Below are 20,326 nucleotides of genomic sequence, written 5' to 3' on the forward strand. Positions count from 1 at the left end.
TGTATGAAATAGAAGTAAACTCGAAGATTTTTGTATTTCTTTCCTACAACTTAAGAAGAAATATCTACAAATGATAAGATGAATAAATAATCTTTTATAAAAGTGTGAAAATTTCTTTTCTTCTACTACCAATAGTTCCATGGTCCTCGTTTTCCTGGGTATGTGTAGGCTCTTATATGAAGCTTTTTTAGAATTGGTATTGGAATTTTCTTCTTCTTTAGGGCCGTCTTCTCAGCGAAGGTTGGCAAAGACTTCTGCAAGGTCTTCTCTATTTTGGGCTTTCCTTATTAAACTTTGAAAGTTTAATTATGTCCATTCTTTGATGTTGCTTTGTTGTCATCCACCTGGACCGCGTCTTCCTTATATGTTCCCTTGTAAGTATAATAAGCTGAAGGAAGTTATACCTGTCGTGTCTAAGTATGTGTTCAAGGTAAGATGTTTTACGTTTCTTGACAATGTCTGTGAGTTCACGTTCTCTATTCATACGCCTTAATACTTTTTCATTTCTAACGCGCTTTGTCCATGAAATTTTCAGCATACGACGAAATACCAAATACCCACATCTCAAAGTTCTCTAAACGTCGTAACGAGCTGACTGTTAACGTCCAAGCTTCCATGCCGAGTAATGGTACACTATATACATAACACTTTATCATGCGTTATCGTAGGGACAGATCAATATTACGGGTAGTGGGTAACTGTCGCATCTTTAAGAAGGTGTTTCTTGCCTGTTATATTCTACATTTAACCTCTTGTTCTTGTTCTAAGGTTTCATGTATCCAACATCCTAGGTACTTAAACTTTTTAACTGGTTCAACGGGATTGTTGTTGACTAGTATGTTTATAACTGATGTGTGCTTTTTTAAAATTACCATTGCTTTAATTTTTTTCCTTTAGCTAAAGCCATAAAGTTCCCCTTCTCGTACTACTTTGGTTAACAGAATTTGTAGTTCTTCTTCACTGCTAGCAATCAGTACTGTATCATCGGCGTACCTGATGTTCACGTTTTTGCATTGATTTTTATTCCTTTCCTTTTATTCTGGTGCTTCATCTAGAGCTTGTGCAAAGAGCTGTTTATCCAAATCTGAAAGATATTTTTTCTATTAACAATTAACGTGATGGTACTTTTATTTAACACATTCATTTTGTTGAAATATTTGATATTTTTTTTAAATTGAGTTTTAAATTTTAGATTTTATGTTATATAGACCCTCGTCAACTAACATTCAATATAAATTTTTCTATAACTATAACAATTCGTCTACCAAACAACAGATTCTTCAACGACTGAGTATCGTCTGCACGGCCCTGTTGATTAGTTAAGTCAGCTATCGATTTATTCGATTTATTCGAAAGGAAGTCACTGTAATTCGCTAAGCCCATTCTAGACTTCCTCTCCTAACAGTCAATCATTATTGAAAGTATTTTCCACAGCCACAATGGCATTTGTAAAACAAAATTTTACAACTCGTATTCTCCGTCCTCAAAGGTCGGCTTTGAATATTAAAAAATCTAATTGTTATTTAAAATTATATTTTAATATTTATACATAAAAAATTAATCTGTACGCATACATAAGAAAAATTTTAGGGCTAATAAAAAAATATTTAAAGAAAATAGAAATGGAAGAAATAAAGTAGTGAAAATAAGAACAAAGCATAGAATACTGGAAGAAAGGGATGTGAAGCTCAATCGCTGTTGGACACTTTAAACAATACGTCCAACGAAAATTTGACCCCCCCCCCTCAGAAACTCGGAGTACATCATAGGGATGGCGGTTTTTGACAAAACACCGGTTTTCGGTTATACCGGTTTTTTTGCTTACGGTTTAACCTGGCGGTTATAACCGGCCCAAAAAACGGTTTTTGGAAAAACCGGTTTTTGGTTTTTTTAATCCAATAGGTTACAAAGTTACATTTACAATGCACTTTAGTTTGCGATACTCCATTCCACTCGATATCAATATGATGAAAATTAGTACTATCGAAAGGACATCAATATCAATATAAATAAAACACAATTTTTAATAAAACCATTTTATTCCATTAATAAATATATTTATTTATTATTTTACTATTATTATCCCAGACTCTTTGAAATGGGATTTAAAAAAATAATATCAACATAAATATTTTACTTAAAAATAAATTGGATAATGAAATTTATCTTTTATTTTTACTACCATCAAAAAAAAATTATCATAATGTATTATTTTAACACGTTTGTATATTTGTAGAATAGGTACATTTTAACTCATTTAATACTTCCTGAATGGGTGTATCGTTTTGAAAACGTAGGGAAATTCTTGGAGATTCGTAATCAGTAATTCGATATTCATAGTCAGAGCCTTATTTTTGGTAATCAGAAAAAGTCATTCTCCCACTTTCAATGTCAAGAGTTAAGTGTGAAAAATAGATGGTTTGCGTCCAATTCAACCAGATCACTTCTTATGTAAATTTTATGATTACAAATACCAAGTGTGAAAAATAGATGGTTTGCGTCCAATTCAACCAGATCACTTCTTATGTAAATTTTATGATTACAAATACCTTTTCAAGGAAATATTATAATAAAACTTACTAATTGTTTCTGGCTGATGTGAGATTGCACTTTCAGTTTGCTTCTGTATTTATAAAATAAAATAAAATTTGAATAATGGTTTTGTTTAGAATAATTACTTGAGAATAATAATTATGATTGGGATCCAAAATAATACCTAACCTAATCCTAATCACCGTAAAAACTTAATAACCGGTTTTTACTTTAAAAAGGAAATACCGGTTATAACTGGGATAAAAAACAACCGGTAAAACCGGTTATTGCGAAGTAAAAAAACCGGTTTTAGGTTTAAACCGGTAGGTTTTTCCCATCCCTAGTACATCATTTGAAAGGTATTTTTTCTCTATACGACCCTCCATTTTTTTTTTAATTTTTGGAATAACTTTAAAGATAATTTTGGATTTGATTAATTTATAATAAATTTGTTAAAACCAAAATTATCTTCAAACTTATTACGTAAATTAAAAAAGGAAATAAAGTATCGTGTAGAGAAAAAAATTACCTTTCAAATGATGTGCCACTCGACTACACTTGCTATTTAAAAAAAAGTAGGGGTTGATGCGGGGACATGATTTTTGCATGAAAATTCGTCCCGCTCCCAATATAAATTGACGTGTTTTTTTAAATTTTGAAGAAGCTCTTTTGCTCGCTGCGGTTCGAAACAGTTCCGTTGAAGTTTTCTTAAACCATGTTCTCAAATTCCGCAGCCATGATATTCTCCTTCTACCGGGTCTTCGCTTATCTTTGACTTCACCTTTCAATATGGACTGCAGCAGGGAGTAACGGTGCTGATTTTTCATAACGTGTCCCAGATACTGCAGTTTTATGCGTTTGATGGTAAACACAATCTCCAATCTGTTACCTATCTTCAGATAGGTAACAGACATAAAGCCTGCGTGTAGCTGGCCTCCACACTATTTAGAACCTAGAAACTCCAACGGGCGACCATGGCCCTCCATGGACTGTCAGTGCTGACAGGACTAACATAAAGCGTGAAAAAATTACTTCGAACAAATTAATGAACATATAATGAAAATTATGAAATTACTATTAGACAGCTTGTATTTATTGCTACATAATTGCTATCTAAATTACAGAATAATGGAAATCTTTATTTGAAATCTTTTCTACATTTTGACATCAAACTTTGAAGTCAACGTTTCTTTGTTTCTAAAACGCATAGTTCTTTTCAATAAAAGTTTGTCGGGTTCAAAAGTTAACACGTACACAAAACTCTAAAAACATTGTAATACAATAAAACTTGCTATACTGTCAAAAGCTAACATGTACAAAAAACTTACATGATCTTGTACAATAAAATAAACATCTATAACGATTTTTTCTTTCAGGCTTTCTACACTATAGGCAACGAGTTTGATTATCGTGATAATCCTCAATGGTCCTACCCATGGTTAGAAAATCGTGCACGTACAAAATATTTAAAAGGAGACCAAGAGGTAATTAAAATATTTATCTTTAAAATTATAGTACTATAGTACTATAAGCGCTTGCATGTAGTAGTATTAGTGATAGTTTTGTTAGCAAATTTCACTCCATCCTAGGATCCATAAAACTGTTCCACAACACCACTATAAACTCGCTAGCTGTTCCAGAACACCATAGAGCGTTGCTCTATGTTCATAAAGCATGCGCTATATTATGTATTTCACGCTTCTTTATAGCATTATTTCTATCATTTGTTTTGTGCATAACAAGTTTAATTTTTCCGTAAATATAAAAAATTATCTGTTCGCACAATTTGCACTATTAGAGAAACAATAAGTTATATGACATGGTCATATTGTATAAAGAAATTTAACAACATGATCAGAAGATCATAAAGACCGAAAAAGAGCCATAGCAACAAAAATGGCAAATGGAGCTTTTCATGGGCAAACCTGAAGAAGAGAATTAGAGAAGATCTGATAGTGGTCTGAACACCATTATCAGCACCTGTTCCATACCTGGACCAATACCCAAAAATAGTTTTTAAACATCGTTAAACAGCGAAAGGTCTCAGTTCAAGCCATATTTTAAGAGGTATCAAACAGAATTCTTAAAAAATCATTTTCTTCTTCTTTTTCTTCTTCTTCTTCTTCCTCTTTATAAGCAATTCTGCTTGTTCATTGGCGGATTGATACCTCTACGGAAGGTTGTCACTCCATCTTTTGCGCGGTCGGCCGGATACTTCTTCTACCGATTGGTGATTTATCTCGTGCTATTTTGACCACACGTGTCTCCCACATCCTAGTTATGTGGTTGTTCCATTCTCTTTTTCTATTTAGCGTCCGTTCGTTTATACTCTGTACGTTACATTGTCTTCTGATATTTTCACTCCACTTTCGATCTCTCAGTGTATTTCCTGCAATTCTTCTCAGTACTCTCATCTCTGCCGTTTCCAGTAGTCTTTGTGCTGTGGTTGTATCGGGTCTTGTTTCTGATACATATGTGATTATGGGTCTTACACTGGCTTTATAAATTTTTGACTTCATCTCAGTGTTAATATGTCGGTTTCGCCATAATATGGTGTTATTAAGGTATCCTGCCAGTCTATTTGTTCTTTGTACTTGATTTCTCACTTCATTGTCTAGGTCTCCGTAACTTGACAATCTAATTTCAAAGTATTTTACTTTCATTACTTGTTCAATACTGATACCATCAATTTCTATTTTACATCTGGTTGGTTCTTTACTAATTACTATTGTTTTGGTTTTCTGAGATGAAATTGTCATATTGAATTCTTTTGCTCTTATGTTAAATCTGTGGACTAATCTTTGCAGACTATCTTCATCTTGGGCTATCAATATTGCGTCATGTGCGTAGCAGACTATTTTTACTTCTTTGTTTCCCATTCTATATCCTCGTCCTTTGTTGACGTTTTTGATGATTTCATCCATGATTAAATTGAAGAGCATAGGACTCAATGAGTCTCCCTGTCTTATTCCGCTGCCTATATCTATAGGTTCTGTAAGTTGTCCATCTATTCTGACTTCCATTTTGTTGTTTTGGTAGATGTTTTTAATAGTTTTTATGATATCTAGAGGGACTTCTCTATTATACAGAAGATAGATTACATCTTTGAGTCTTACTCTGTCAAATGCTTTTTTCAAGTCAATCAGACATAGAAATGCTGGTCGATTATACTTTAGTGATTTCTCAGTAATTTGCTTTATGACGAATATTGCATCTGTACACGATCTTCCAGTACGAAAACCCTGTTGTTCATCTGCTAAACTTATCCTCTGATTCATGGATAATTGTAGGATAATTCAGGTCTTGTAAAATTTTAGTTGTAAGTTTTAGGGTAGTATTTAACAAGTTGATACCTCTGTAGTTTTCTGGCTGCTTTTTATCTCCTTTTTTGAATAGTACAATTAGTTCGCTCGTTCTCCATTCTTCCGGTATTTTATTGTGTTTTATGATTTTGTTAATTATTTTGTTAATTGTTCTGTTATTGCTGTTCCACAATATTTTAGTAATTCGTTTGGTATTCCATCCTTACCTGCAGCTTTTCTGTTCTTAAGCTTTTCAAGTGTTTTTCGTACTTCCTGTGTACTTATTAATATCTTCATTTGTGGTAATTTCTGGTGTTTCCGGTTCTACCATCATTTGTTCTTCCTCTGCATAGAGCTTTTTTAGATAGTCAATCTAAAAATCATTTTAATGGTCAAAATTAAAGGTCGTAGGGGACCAGGTCACAAACGACACTCTTGGTTCAGAGACATAAGAAACTGATGTGACATACCTGATATCAATATAATAATAAGAGCAGAAGAAGGATCCTTACGCCTAGTCCTAGTCCAACCAACATGAACTTGTACAAGCTGCATAGCGTACGGCACTGGAAGAAGGATCACGAAGTAGGAGCAACTTAAGAAATAACAACAAAAACTGAAATTTTCTGTATTCTATAAATATATACTACGGATTTCCACAGGTTTCACTGTATTTCTTCACTCAATCGTTCTCTCCAGTTCTTTCTATTTTACCAGTCCCCTTCTTGTAGATTTCTTGTTTCCATTGCTTCTTCCACTTCATCTCTGAATGATCTTCGGGGTCTGCCTCTCTTCCTTCTTTCTATCGGGCTCCACTCTATTTTTCTATGTATCCAACGATTTTGGTCTGCTCTTTCTGACATGTCCGTAATTCTCTACATAATGTTCGATGTAGTCTATTATAGAATGAGTCAATTCACATTTTTTTCTAAATATCTATGTTATTTATTTTATCTCTTTTTGTTACTCTGCATCTGAATTCCACATCCGCTCTTATTGTGTTTTTGATTTTGTGGGTTTTGGTTTATGTGAGGACACGTCTTATCATTCTTCTTTTTGTTTTCATGTTGATGTTCTTCTCCCACAGTACAGGCTTCAATTTTCGTATCCAGTCTCTTGATTGTCCTCTTCTATTTTGTGTATCTTCTTCCGTTGTTATTTTGTTTGATATTATGAAGTTTGATATTATGAAATCTAAATTCTTGTACTTGTCTGTTCCTTTGATTTGTCTACCTTTGTCTATTTCCATCTGTTTTATTTCTGTGTTCTTAGTTGTTAAGTATTCAGTTTTCTTTAGGTTTATTTCCATCCCATTCTTTGTAAATTCCTGATTCTTCATCATCAACTGAGGTCAACGTCGTCTTGTGCGATCACTATTTGGTCGTCAGCAAAACTTAGGGTATATGGATATTCGTTCCTTACTGGTTTACCCATTCTCTCGCACTTTCTTTTCCATGGTTTCAGGATTTTTCCAGGAATATTTTGAGCAGATTAGGGGATGTGGACCCTTTAGTCCCTTTGTCATCTTAAATAGACTGCATATTTTAAGTAAATACAATGCCGAAAATTTCAGGTAAAGAAGAAACGAACAAAAACATACTCTTTCAACATTTTTTACATTTCATGAAGCTTCTGTAGTTAGTTACATATTATTCTTGTGCAGTGCCCGCATTAACGTGAGTTTTCTTTTTCAGAGTGAAGAAATTATGAAAGAATTGTTCCGCAGCTACCAGATACTGGCTGTGGCTTTCCAACATCTAATCGACGAGGGCGGTATTCGCGCCCAAGTGTTCGAAAACGAAAAATGGCAACTGAAACTATTATTATGCGAGATGAAGGAAGCTTTGAAGGAAGGAAAAGTAGAGCCCTATCCTGTAAGCGAAAGCGACATGCCCGATGAATACAAAAACATGAAGGACGAGTCGCAGAGAAGCAGAAGAGACTTCATTATCTTCAACTCTTATCTAGACCTCATGCAATGGACTGAGGACTACATTAAAAACAACGGCTTTAACGTCGAGAACCAGAAAAATTAAGCCAACGCTGGTGATGTTGACTTGAATTAAATAAATTCGTGTTTAAAGAATGCGCAAGAATTTTTTTGGGATCTCAAAGTCCGATTGTTATAAACGTTCCTGCAATCATCAGTATTAACAATATAATCATTTTTGTTGAACAAATAATGAAAATAGTTCTTTGTTGGAACCTGGAAACAAAAAAGACAACCCTGACGAAAAAGAAAATACAATTATTGTCTACATTTTAAAATAAGTTTTTTACATACAAGATGTTTAGTTTTAAATTAGATATACGGCCTAAATATGGCAACACTGCGCTCCGTCAAGTACCAGATGGTCCCCCTCTTCCCACGCGAATACACCTAATTCTCGGTGATTCTAACTCCGTCGCTCCGTCCTCTGCCGTTATTCGGCGAATAAACAACGGTAGTAGACTAAGCATTGTTGCCGATTTTAGCACTTCCTTCAGTCGCCTGTATCTAATAGAAAACTGAACGTATTGTTATATAATCACCAGAAGATCTCGATTTTTTTTATATTCTGTGATTTCTCGTAAGCTGGTGATTCGATTAAGATTTTTGTTATCGATATGGAGTTTTCCATGAATGCCTATCATTAAATATGCATTTGAAAATGACAAAGTTAGTAAAGGCAGCACACTGTAGTTTTTCCATATCTACTGTTCAATAGATTACTTCTTGTGGTACAGTTTTAAAGCAAATTTATTCGACTCTTCAGAATTGACCAAAGCACATAATTCTCTTAATCTCATCTTTGGATCATCATCAACTGTATGCGTCTATTGTTGAACATAGATCTCCTTGACCTCTTTCCATCTGTCTCTGTCTTGTGCGGCTTGCTTCTACATAGTTACTGCTAACATGCTTCACGCGTCGTCAGTCCATCTGGTTGGTGAACGTTGTATGCTCCGTAGTGCTTCTTGTCTTGACCTCTTGAACAAAACTTGTCCATCAGTTGTCTGATAATCTGACGTATCTTGCCCAAATCCAATTTAGCGAGGAGATTCTTTCGATAACATTTTTGTTGTTTTTGCTCTACAACGAATTTCTTCATTTGGGATTCGGTCTTTCAGAGAGAGACACCCAAAATCTGGTGCTCCATATGCTGGAGGCTGGAAGGACCACGTTAATCCTTTAGGGAAGTCTTTCGCTTAACTTTAGACTTAAATTGTTTGTGCTTAATCTTTGGAGTTACTGAACAAACAAATATTATGATCTCGATGTTCTCTTCTGTAGATCATATCGGTTGCAGCTTACTTTATTTAATGCAGCCTAATTTTGGGTTTTAAAAAAAAACTTAAGATGGCTGTTTTATAATCCTTTAGTTTTGGTAGTATCTCCTTCTTTACCTGTCTTTTTTTCATCTACCATCTCTGATATATTACGTTTTAGTTCTGTGACATGTTCGCATATCATCGTTGGCTCTAACGCCCCATTACGGTGCGTTACATAGGGGAATGGGGGGGGGGTCAAAAATCTTCAAAAATCGCGTTCCGTAATACTTGAACGCCCCCTACAACCTATGGTGAGTCTTAGCCAGTTCCAGAATCAGCTTCCATCCCTTCCTATCATTCGCCTTGGTTTTGAAATTTGGTACTCTTAATACTGTTCGCATCGTAACAATTTTCCCATATAGGTACTGCAATAATGGTCGGAAAAAATCTTCTATCACGTTTCTTTTGAAAGTCTTGGCAAGACTTCTTTATTCGTGACTCTATCTACGTAAGATATTCTCAGGATTCTTCTGTAAAGCTACATCTCGAAAACTTCCACTTTTCCTTCGTCGAAATTATTAAACTACTTAAAACCATAATTTTATTCACATTACATACACAAATATTGTGTTGAAAATGTCTGAAATGTTGAAAATGGTGAAAAGTCTCAATATGAAAAATAACTTGTCTTATGGAAAAGTAAGACACACAATTTAGTTGATTTTGAAAAGTGACTTAATTTATTATAGTTCGTTGTTGCCAAACATTGCATAAAATTATTAAACGTCTACTATGCCAATCAAATCTTAATCGAATCATTGACTAAAAAAACTCTTTCAAGCTACAAAAATTCAAATCCTCTAACTCTATCTTCTGTATCCATCTTTTTTTCATTGCAAGTACTCTGTACTGGACTAAGCCAACGTACCACTCAATTTGTTGTATTAAATCATAGCTAAGTAACAGTTAACTCTAAATCAATTAAACCTTCACAACAGAAACAAAGCCCCATCGCTTTAAGCGACCAATATAATATGTCTGTTCCATGCAGCGCCGGCGTTGCCATTTATTCAAAATTTCCCCATAACACAAGAAGTGTCGAATAGTAAAATTGTAGAAACGTTTATAAAGTTTGAAAATTTGTTGTATAACTGACTAAAGTTTGTTAAAATGAACTTTTAGCATCAAAATGTATTTATTTGAAAATGACACATTGTTGTACTTTGCAATTCAATCTATTGAAGATTTTAAACGCAGTTGTTTGTTGTTAGTCTAAAAATTGTTCCTATTTATGTAAATATCAATCTTGTATAAAATTTTGTTTGAAAAGCTGCTGAAATTGTTCAATTGGTGGCAGCTATGGAAAATTTCCAGTTCTACAGGGACTTAATATATGAATACATGTTGAACTTTTATTTATTTTATTTTAAGAATTGCCTAATATTTTAATTTATTTTTACTGTAAGTTTATTTATTCTTTACTTTAAGTTGTATATATTTTATTTATTTTTGAATATAACATTTACGTAATAGTTTTATTTATTTCCTTTCCTCCTTAATCATTTGAGTAAGTACTAATGATCTCATTAGGCTAAGTGCCGAATAGATCCTTAAATGGTTTTTACGTTGTTGCCAAATCTTTTTAATTTTCCACAATTTTAACGTTTTTTTATTGAAATTACGAAATCATAAAAATTGTTCATATATTTCGTTTCTCACCCATATAAAAAATATAGTTCTGAAACGAGAGTAATTTTGTATTAATTATCTAGATATCTAATTTATTAAACCATCTAAATAAAAGGTCAAAAGTACCCCGCACAAACCTTATGGAAATTAGGTCCCAGTGGAATTTGTTTATACTTTGGGAAAATTCTCTTTGAAGCATCCTGATAAAAAGTTCTCATGGGCACAACTCAATCGTATAAACGATTTTCAAGAGATAGAGGCACAAACTCGGAAATTATAAGATTTACTGGATATTCCAATTCCCTGAGTTACTGGTTGTCTGGCAACATGTAGAAGTTATGCTTCAAAGAGTATTTTCCCAAAGTATGAACGAAATCCACTGGGACCTAATTTTCATAAGGTTTGTGCGGGGTACTTACTTTACAAATTTACAACATTTGTGCAAATCACATGGTGTATACATGTCTTGAAATACATTATTTTTCGAACGCAATATTGAACTATAGATACGCAATCTATAGAAATCAAATGTTGGATAGAGAAAGCAAGATCTGCATTTCAAAAAATGACGAAAGTTGTTCAAATGCCATGATTTGTCGATACCCATAAAAGTCAGATTACTACGATGTTATATCTTTCTTATACTGTTTTACGGAGTTGAATCGTGGACTCTCACAGACGCCACCTGCAAGAAAATTGAGGCTTTTGAGATGTGGCTTTATCGTCGAATCCTGAAGATATCTTATACCGACCACATTACTAATGAGCGAGTTTTGCTGAGAATGCAAAAAGAAAAAGAGCTATTAATCAAAATAAAAACAGTCAAAATCGAATACCTCGGTCACATCTTGAGGAACAGTGAAAGATATGGACTGCTGCAACTGGTCTTACAGGGAAAAGCAGAGGGAAAGCGAGGACCAGGAAGGCGAAGGATTTCGTGGCTGAAAAATCTACGTACGTGGTTCAACACAACCACTACAAATCTTTTCAGAGCAGCAGTGTGCAAAGTACAGATTGCCATGATGGTCGCCAACATCCGAAACGGATAGGCACTACAAGAAGAAGAATATTGAACTGTAATGCATTCGAACTGTACCCAATTGGCTTATTGTAAATCTTTCTCTCTCTTCCTTTTCTCTCTATCTCCCTCCCCCTCACCCTATGCAGAGTGGACCAAATAGCTGAAAACGCCTAATTGTCTCTTAAATGGATGGTCCGAATTATACAAAAAAAAAATGAATACATACACCTATTTTGCAATATGGAGATTTAAAATTTGATATTGGTAACGTTTTCAGATTTATCATTTTTCTGATATTATTAGTCACTTTGGTTTTTTAGATAAAACACCCTGCATAGTGCATATTATACCTTTATTTTTATTAAAATCTTTACTTCAATAGAACTCCTACCTGTCAGAAACATCTTAAACAGATAAAACAAAAGCCTAGAAACTCCTAATCGTCTAAGTCCATTTTTTTAGCCTTACACCAAAATGAGCTGGACCTCCATATTGCTGAAACCATATATCTCATTACAAGTTTCTCCAAACTTGTTTTTCAGATCTGATACAATTTTATTTCTAAAGAGCATTTCATAATAACCGCTTGTTAAATTTCCTTTTTATAAAAAACGGCCCTCTTAATTTAATTCTTGCAACAACTGGATTTTGTAGGGTTTAAATAAATTCGTATCTAATACATGCAGGACTAAAGAGTTACTTAGATAATGTATTTGTGAAGCTCTGCGTGAGGATGTATGATCTTCAAAGAAACTCTGGAGTAAATCTAAAGGTTTATTGCCCTTGATCATACTTTTTGGTTTACCTGTAATGTAATATTTTACTTCTCTAGCCAGTCTCTATAAGCACTTTTCACTTTGTTGTACCGTCGCCTTATTGATAGGAGAATGGTTCGGAAAAGTAAAGTTGAACTAAAGGGTGATTAATTTAGAGGTACTTTTTTAGAAAAGAGAAAACAATGAAAAAAATGAATTTTATATGAACATTTTTATTGCGGTAAAAAAGAACCATTCTTTACAATTACTTCTTAAAGATAATTTCTTTCAAATGTTGACGATGACTGCAGTTAAGACGGTCCATTCTGAAGGTCTAATTCTTGATGACGCGTTCGAGCTTTTCGATTGGTATTTGACCAGTAACTCGAGTAATACTGACCTCCAATGCCTCAATCGTAGCCGGTTTATTCATGTAGACCATGGCGTAACCAGGGGGTTTGGTGATTATAACCCCCCCATTGGGACGAACTTTAAGCTCTATACGCTTAACACCATACCCCTAGAGACTCTTCAGTAGTTGTAACCCCCCCCCATTTAGGATCATGTTGTAGCCCCCCCTCCCCTTAGGATCATCCTGGTTACGCCGTTGATGTAGACTTTGGACTTGAGGTAGCCCCAGAAGAAAACGACTAGACGTGTGATGTCACAGGATATAGGCGGCCAAGTCACTGGTCCGAAGCATGAAATAAATTGCTCACCGAACCGTTTTCTCAGTAAAGCCATGCTTTCACGGGATGTATGGCATTTGGCGCCATATTTTTGGAACCAAATATCACTTAAACTACGAACTTCAATTTCTGGTACCACTACTATCATTGTTTGATTTGCGTGTATAGATATAATGCTATGTGGAAATGCGATCAATGATTGTCCCCGTTTAGGATTTTGTCCTCTTCAGGGTTTGTAGTGAATGTATAATGTTGGCAGCAAAAGCAAACAGTCCGAAAAACACACTGGGGCAAGCGCCGTGTCCTGGTGTTTTTTGGATCCTGGGTTATGCCGGACGGTGGTGTCCAGAAGGCTAAGAAGTCAACAGAGAAGAAAGTTTGATGGATTGTTGTTGGTTCCATAGACATTTACGTGTACTGTCCGTGCTTTGCTCTAGACCAATCTCCCTAGAAACCGTTGTACAACGACAGGCGAACCTGCGTCCCTCGTCGGCGGTCAGGAGGTGGCTTTGAGCGCGGCGTGGACGGTGTGCGTTCGAGTGGAGAAAATAGTTGCGGCTATTTTCTTGGGACGAACAGGTATAATTGTGCAATGAAGTTGGGAAACCGCAAAAAACCAACTTCTCCCTGTTCGGGGTAGGGAAGAGGAGATGTTAAAGGTGGGTACGGAAGGCTAACGGGGTAGCCTCGAGGATGTTTTCGTACTCCACCGGGAGTTCGTCAATTCATGTTTGCATTAGAGCGGACGGTAAATGAATCTTTTTGCGTTTGGGCTTTCGGTGGAGTACGTGGCCGGAAGATGAACAGGAACATTTGAGAGATTCTTGTGTGTCGGAGGGGGGGGGGGGGCGTTGATTACTTTGATTGTGAAGTTCCTGTTCAGAGAGTATATTCTCTCGGTGATTTTGGGGATGTTCGAGATGTTATGGATTTCGTTTGAGGGATATCGCCAGTGCTCATAGTTACATCTACGCAAGATTCTACGTTCAGCGCTCAACAACCACTCTTGTTTTGATCTAGCGCAAAGAGAGTAGAGGCAAGATTTGTACTCCATGACGGGTCGAATAAAGGTCTTGTAAGTGTGAATGAGAGTCTTCTTGTGTGTCTTGCCAATTCGTCCAGAGAGAGAGTTGAGAAGTCTGGCCCTGTTCCTTACCCTATCTAAAGTTGCCTTTAGATCTGCGTTCCAGTTAAGAGTCCTGGTGAACAGAACTCCTAAATAGTTCGCAGTCGGACTAACAACAAGCCTTTCTCCCAACAGTCTCAGAGGATATTGGTCGTCTTCATTAATTATGATTCTATGTGACACAGAAGGGGCGCGAAACACAATTGTTGTTGTTTTGTTCGCGTTCAGCGTGACTCTGGTACCAAATAGTCCGTTATCATGGCGCGATAATGGTCTCCATTCACAATAACATTCTGGCTGGTCCAAGACATGGACCGACGATAACACCGGCCCATAAACCACACCAGAAAGTGGGTTTTTCTGAATCTATTGGCAACTCTTGAACCTCTTTGGATTACTCATCAACCCATTTTGTTAACTCACGTCCTCAAGCCAAAAACGGGCCTCATCGGAAAACATTTTTTTTTATCTAAGCGCACGAAACACATTTCTCATTGAACACCTATTTTTGTAATACAGCTAAATAATTTCTAGACGTTGTACCGAGTTTAGTCTTTCTAGGATGAAATGTCAAACAATACTGAATAAGAAACCAACTTTAGGTGATACCATTCATGCACGATCTCCCAACAAATCATCACCAAAAAAAGTACCTCTAAATGAATCACCCTTTAGTTGGCTACTTCACTATAAGATCTTTTTCTGTCGATTTAACTAATGATATAAAGAAGATGGTAAATCTACCAATATTGCGAGCATCACATTTTAAATCTCCATATTACAGAATAGCCGTATTCGGCTTTTTGTACAATTAGATTAGGACCATCCATTTATGAGATAACAACTCAATGAAATAACGAAAATCTCCTCACAAACGGAACCAATGTCGAATGAGTAGACCAATATGCATATGTATCTTGGAACAATGATCAACTCCACAAAATATTACTTCCAGGAAATTAAAATTAGAAGAGAAAAGGCTAGACCAAATTTTAGCAAAATGAGAAGAGTGCTCTACACCAGAAAGTGGAAGTTAGAGCTAAGAGTTAGGTTGGCTAGATGCTACTTTTCTTAACTTTGTTTTATAGAATGGAAGCTTGGACCTTGAATCAATGGCATCAATTAAAAAAAAATGGAATCATTCGAGTTGTGAGTGTATAGAAGAATTCTGAAAATATCATGGACAGAACACGTCACAAATAAAGATATCCGAGGAAGATGAATAAAGAAATGGAAGTCTTAAATACAATTAAAACCAGAAAATTGGAATATCTCTCATATATTACATGTGGAGAGAGATACAACTTGCTCCAACTCATTATATGCAGGGAAAGAGCCAAGGAAAAAGAAGAGACGTAGAATAACATGGCTGCGCAACCTGAGATAATGGTACGGATGTACATCAAATGAACTTTTGAGAGCAGCTGCCTCTAAAGTCCGAATAGCTATGATGATTGCCGACCTCCGTCGCGGAGATAATGAAGAAGAAGATTTAAAAGAAAATTAGGCAGTTCCAGACTTTTGGTCCACTCTGTGTGTACGCTGCCTGTCAACAACAGAAGGGCCTTTTAATAGACTCCGATACACCCACGACTCTTGTAACGAACTTTCGCAAAGCAACAGTGATTTCCGCAAAAGTGAAAGTTTGGTGGTCTGATTGGTGGTTTAATCTTACTCTGATGAAAGTTTGGTGGTCCGATAAGTACTTAGCCTTAGTCCCAAGAGAAATTTACCATTGTGCGATGGGTAAGGAAAGGTATATTGGTGATACAAGTAATTTGGTGATAATTTTTAATCTGATTACCACCCAGTTCCATATGCAAGCATATTCATGACGCAGCGCTAGTAAGTTGTTACGAGTGTAAGCAGGACAAACATACAGGGTGTTTGGTAAAGAATGGGCCATAGCTTAACCATAGATTCTTGAGGTTGAAATATGTCGATTTAAGCTAACTTACCTTAATACAAAATTTGATAATAACTGAAATACAGGGTGTCAAAGTTAAACTTTTATTTTATTTTATTTATTTTTGAATATTTCCTGGCAGGCATGGGACAACAACACGAAATTTGGTAAGTGGTGCTGGTACTGTACACCCTACTAAATTATAAAACGGGATAATACCCGAAGGTTAGCTGTATACCATCTAGTTAAATAAAATTAACATGAAGTAAAACTCCCTAGTGTAGTTGGTATATTTAATAAAAATTATAAAAATTTTTAAAAATCCAAACGGATTACGTTCAAAACGTTTTCGGACTTATCAGTCCATCATAAGTGAACCTAAAAGTAAGTAATCTCACTTAGTAAAATTGAAAAGGGTGAAATTTTGAATGTTAAAAATTGAAAAGTGTGGTTACGATTACTTACTCTCTGTCCTTGCTAAATAGCCACAATGCCAAACACTGGTCAAGATGTATGTTCTAACTACATGGTGAAATCTGATCTACAATTTGGCTTACATTGGATGCCAACGGATTAGTACTAGGAACATGATGCTCTACTCTATTAATTAAGAGATATTTTTATTATTAGGTCTACATTGAACTACGTTTAGTCTGTCAATGATTTAGAAGGAAGTTGAAATACTTCAAATGTCAGTAACATTGACATCCAGGAAAGGGAATTTTTAAGGTATTAACCAAGGTCAAGATCCAATGTGGTTACGGAAATTTAAGTTTAAGACTGTGTTGGAATTTTAATTTTTAATATTAGAATTTAAAATTTACTATTTTTATAAAAATATTACAACCATTACTATAAACTTGACTATAAAATTAAATTTGATCGAACTTATTGTCATAATATGGTAATGAAAACAAAATGTAAGATAGAATTATTGGTTAATAAAAGTTAATAATTTTTTTGGCCTAAAATAGATAAGATCTAATCTTCTTAGACCTTTCTATCACCAGACTAGATGACCATTTCAGCTTTGGGATCTACCGTAAACCCACTCAAACAGATCAGGTAATTCATTCATCATCTAATCATCCTCTTTCCCACAAACTTTCTTCATTCCGTAGTTTTATCCACAGATTAAATTCTATTCCTCTTTCATCAACAGAATTTAACAAAGAATTAAACATCATTAAACAGATTGCTATAAACAATGGTTATGATCCTGATATCATCAATAAACTCCAACATAAAAGAGAGCTCAGATTACTTCAACAGTCAGCTTTTTCTTCTACTTCATCTACAACAACTCCGATTTATGCTTCATTGCCTTTCCATAACCCTAATCTATCTGAAAGAGTTAAATACATTATTACCAACTCCTGTGATAATATAAAAATTTCTTTTAAAGTTAATAACACCCTTAACAAGAGTTTGACCAATACTAAGGATCCAATCAACTACATGAACCGTAGTGGTGTATATAAACTCTCTTGCTCAGATTGTGATGCTACCTACATCGGTAGAACTTGTAGATCTCTTGCCACCAGATCCCTAGAACATAGTAAGAGAGATACTACTTCCTCTTTCTCACATCACCTTAAAGTCAATAGACATGAACTTAAGATTCCTGAGGGTGTCCAGTTGGTGCACAATATACAGCAGAAAAACACACTCCGATTGGACTTGTATGAGGATTTGGAGATTATCCGAGACTTGAGGTCCAGTCCCAATTGTGTGAATAGACAAACCTCCCTTAATCGCAATTTTACTCCCATTCACCGTCAACTTTTTTCCTAAATTCCTTGTTTTTTCAATTTATCCTTCACTCTTAGCAACTTTCCTGACCTCACCCATAAAACCTTTAACTTAACCTTCTTTGTCATTCTTTTTCATACTTCACTTCCTTCTATTTCCAAAATCTCCTTTCATACTAATCATTTACTCTACAACCCCCAGTAACACCAACACAACTAATTCACCCTTTGCCATCTTCTCACCCTACTTTTCCCTTCATAAATCATTGACCTTATCTATTTGTCTATTCGCCGCTTGGGTCTTTACTTCGTTCGTTGATCTTTTCCAAAATGTTTTACTACGCTATTCATTTAATTCTTCTTTTTCATACAGGTCCTTTTTCCTTTTTATTTTATTTTTCTCTTTCTTTTTCTTTTTATTTTTCATTTTTAAAAAAATTTTTTCTTAAAAATTCAAAATTTTAATATGTTGCATCTAACTTTCTAGCCACTCTAATCTCTAACTTTACAACTTTATTCTTATTTTACTATTTTTAACTTTTAATTATTTTCCAAATACAGTTTGTGTCTTGTGCATCCGGTTGACGCACTTCTTTTGAATCTTTTGTTCATTTACACATTTTATCAACTTAGTTTTAATTTAACAATCAAATAATTCCATTTTCTTTTATATGCATAATGTTATAATACTTCCTATATTTTTGACTACAACTAACACATTTTCACATTCCGTCAATTATTTATATTTTTTACTTAACAATCTTATATCAGTTACCTCAATTCTCACCAAATTTTTTTAATTAGTTAACTCATACAGAATCAATATTTTACTAGACTTATACAGCCAACATTACAGTTAACAAATTTATATTTCTATACACACTAAACAACTGTTGTATCACTTCAACGTTTTAACTTTCACCCACAAGGCTATTTTAGGCCAAAAAAATTATTAACTTTCATTAACCAATAATTCTATCTTACATTTTGTTTTCATTACCATATTATGACAATAAGTTCGATCAAATTTAATTTTATAGTCAAGTTTATAGTAATGGTTGTAATATTTTTATAAAAATAGTAAATTTTAAATTCTAATATTAAAAATTAAAATTCCAACACAGTCTTAAACTTAAATTTCCGTAACCACATTGGATCTTGACCTTGGTTAATACCTTAAAAATTCCCTTTCCTGGATGTCAATGTTACTGACATTTGAAGTATTTCAACTTCCTTCTAAATCATTGACAGACTAAACGTAGTTCAATGTAGACCTAATAATAAAAAAATCTCTTAATTAATGGAGTAGAGCATCATGTTCCTAGTACTAATCCGTTGGCATCCAATGTAAGCCAAATTGTAGATCAGATTTCACCATGTAGTTAGAACATACATCTTGACCAGTGTTTGGCATTGTGGCTATTTAGCAAGGACAGAGAGTAAGTAATCGTAACCACACTTTTCAATTTTTAACATTCAAAATTTCACCCTTTTCAGTGTTACTAAGTGAGATTACTTACTTTTAGGTTCACTGATGATGGACTGATAAGTCCGAAAACGTTTTGAACGTAATCCGTTTGGATTTTTAAAAATTTTTATAATTTTTATTAAATATACCAACTACACTAGGGAGTTTTACTTCATGTTAATTTTATTCTACTAAATTATGTTAAACAAACGTTTTGGCTACTACCAGAGGCGTACGACGGGGGAACGTGAATGGTTGACCCTTCCCAAATTCTACGCCACTGGCGGAATTTCTATTTTAGTGCAATTTTTTGATTCTCCAATACTTTCTATATAAATAACATACTCTTCATTCGTAACGATAAAGCCATTAGTTTTCGAGATATTTGAAGCTAAAAACGAAGGAGCATAATACATTCATCAAAATAAATGTGTCTTTTCATTTTTAACTTCAAATATCCCGAAAACTAATGACTATCGTTACGAACGAAGAGTATATTATTTTCATAGAAAGTATTGGGGAATCTAAAAATTATGCTAAAATAGCAGTTTCATCAGAGGCGTAGAATGTGGGAAGGGTTAACCATTTCCCCTGTCGTACGCCTCTGGTATTAACCAGAAACGTTTATTTAACATAATTTAGTAGGGTGTACAGTACCTACACTTTCTGCCAAGTATCAAATGGATATATATCAAATAGTTTTATAGTACCGGGCAGACATATTTCTTAAGTTTTAAATAAATAATAAATTATTTAAAAAAATGAATACTTTAAAATAATATGACATATCCGTGTCATACTTGGCAGAAAATATAGGCACTGTACATCCTACTAA

The 20,326-nt window shown here is 34.5% G+C and overlaps 1 protein-coding gene across 4 annotated transcripts in view; it reads left to right on the forward strand.

Moving 5' to 3' along the window:
* Positions 1 to 20,326, forward strand: part of LOC126888265 (uncharacterized) — a 183,656-nt gene that overhangs the window by 27,186 nt on the left and 136,144 nt on the right. The window contains exons 3-4 of one of the 4 annotated variants that reach the window (XM_050656373.1): positions 3,909 to 4,016; positions 7,529 to 10,618. The exons of the other annotated variants lie outside the window; for them this stretch is intronic. Of the exons in view, the coding sequence (XP_050512330.1) occupies positions 3,909 to 4,016; positions 7,529 to 7,870 (450 nt within the window). The 3' untranslated portion in view covers positions 7,871 to 10,618. Of the gene's footprint in view, positions 1 to 3,908; positions 4,017 to 7,528; positions 10,619 to 20,326 lie in introns of those variants that run through there. 4 annotated transcript variants of the gene reach the window in all.

The sequence above is a fragment of the Diabrotica virgifera genome, chromosome 7 (assembly GCF_917563875.1).
Source record: "Diabrotica virgifera virgifera chromosome 7, PGI_DIABVI_V3a".
In the NCBI taxonomy this organism is placed as follows: Eukaryota; Metazoa; Arthropoda; class Insecta; order Coleoptera; family Chrysomelidae; genus Diabrotica; species Diabrotica virgifera.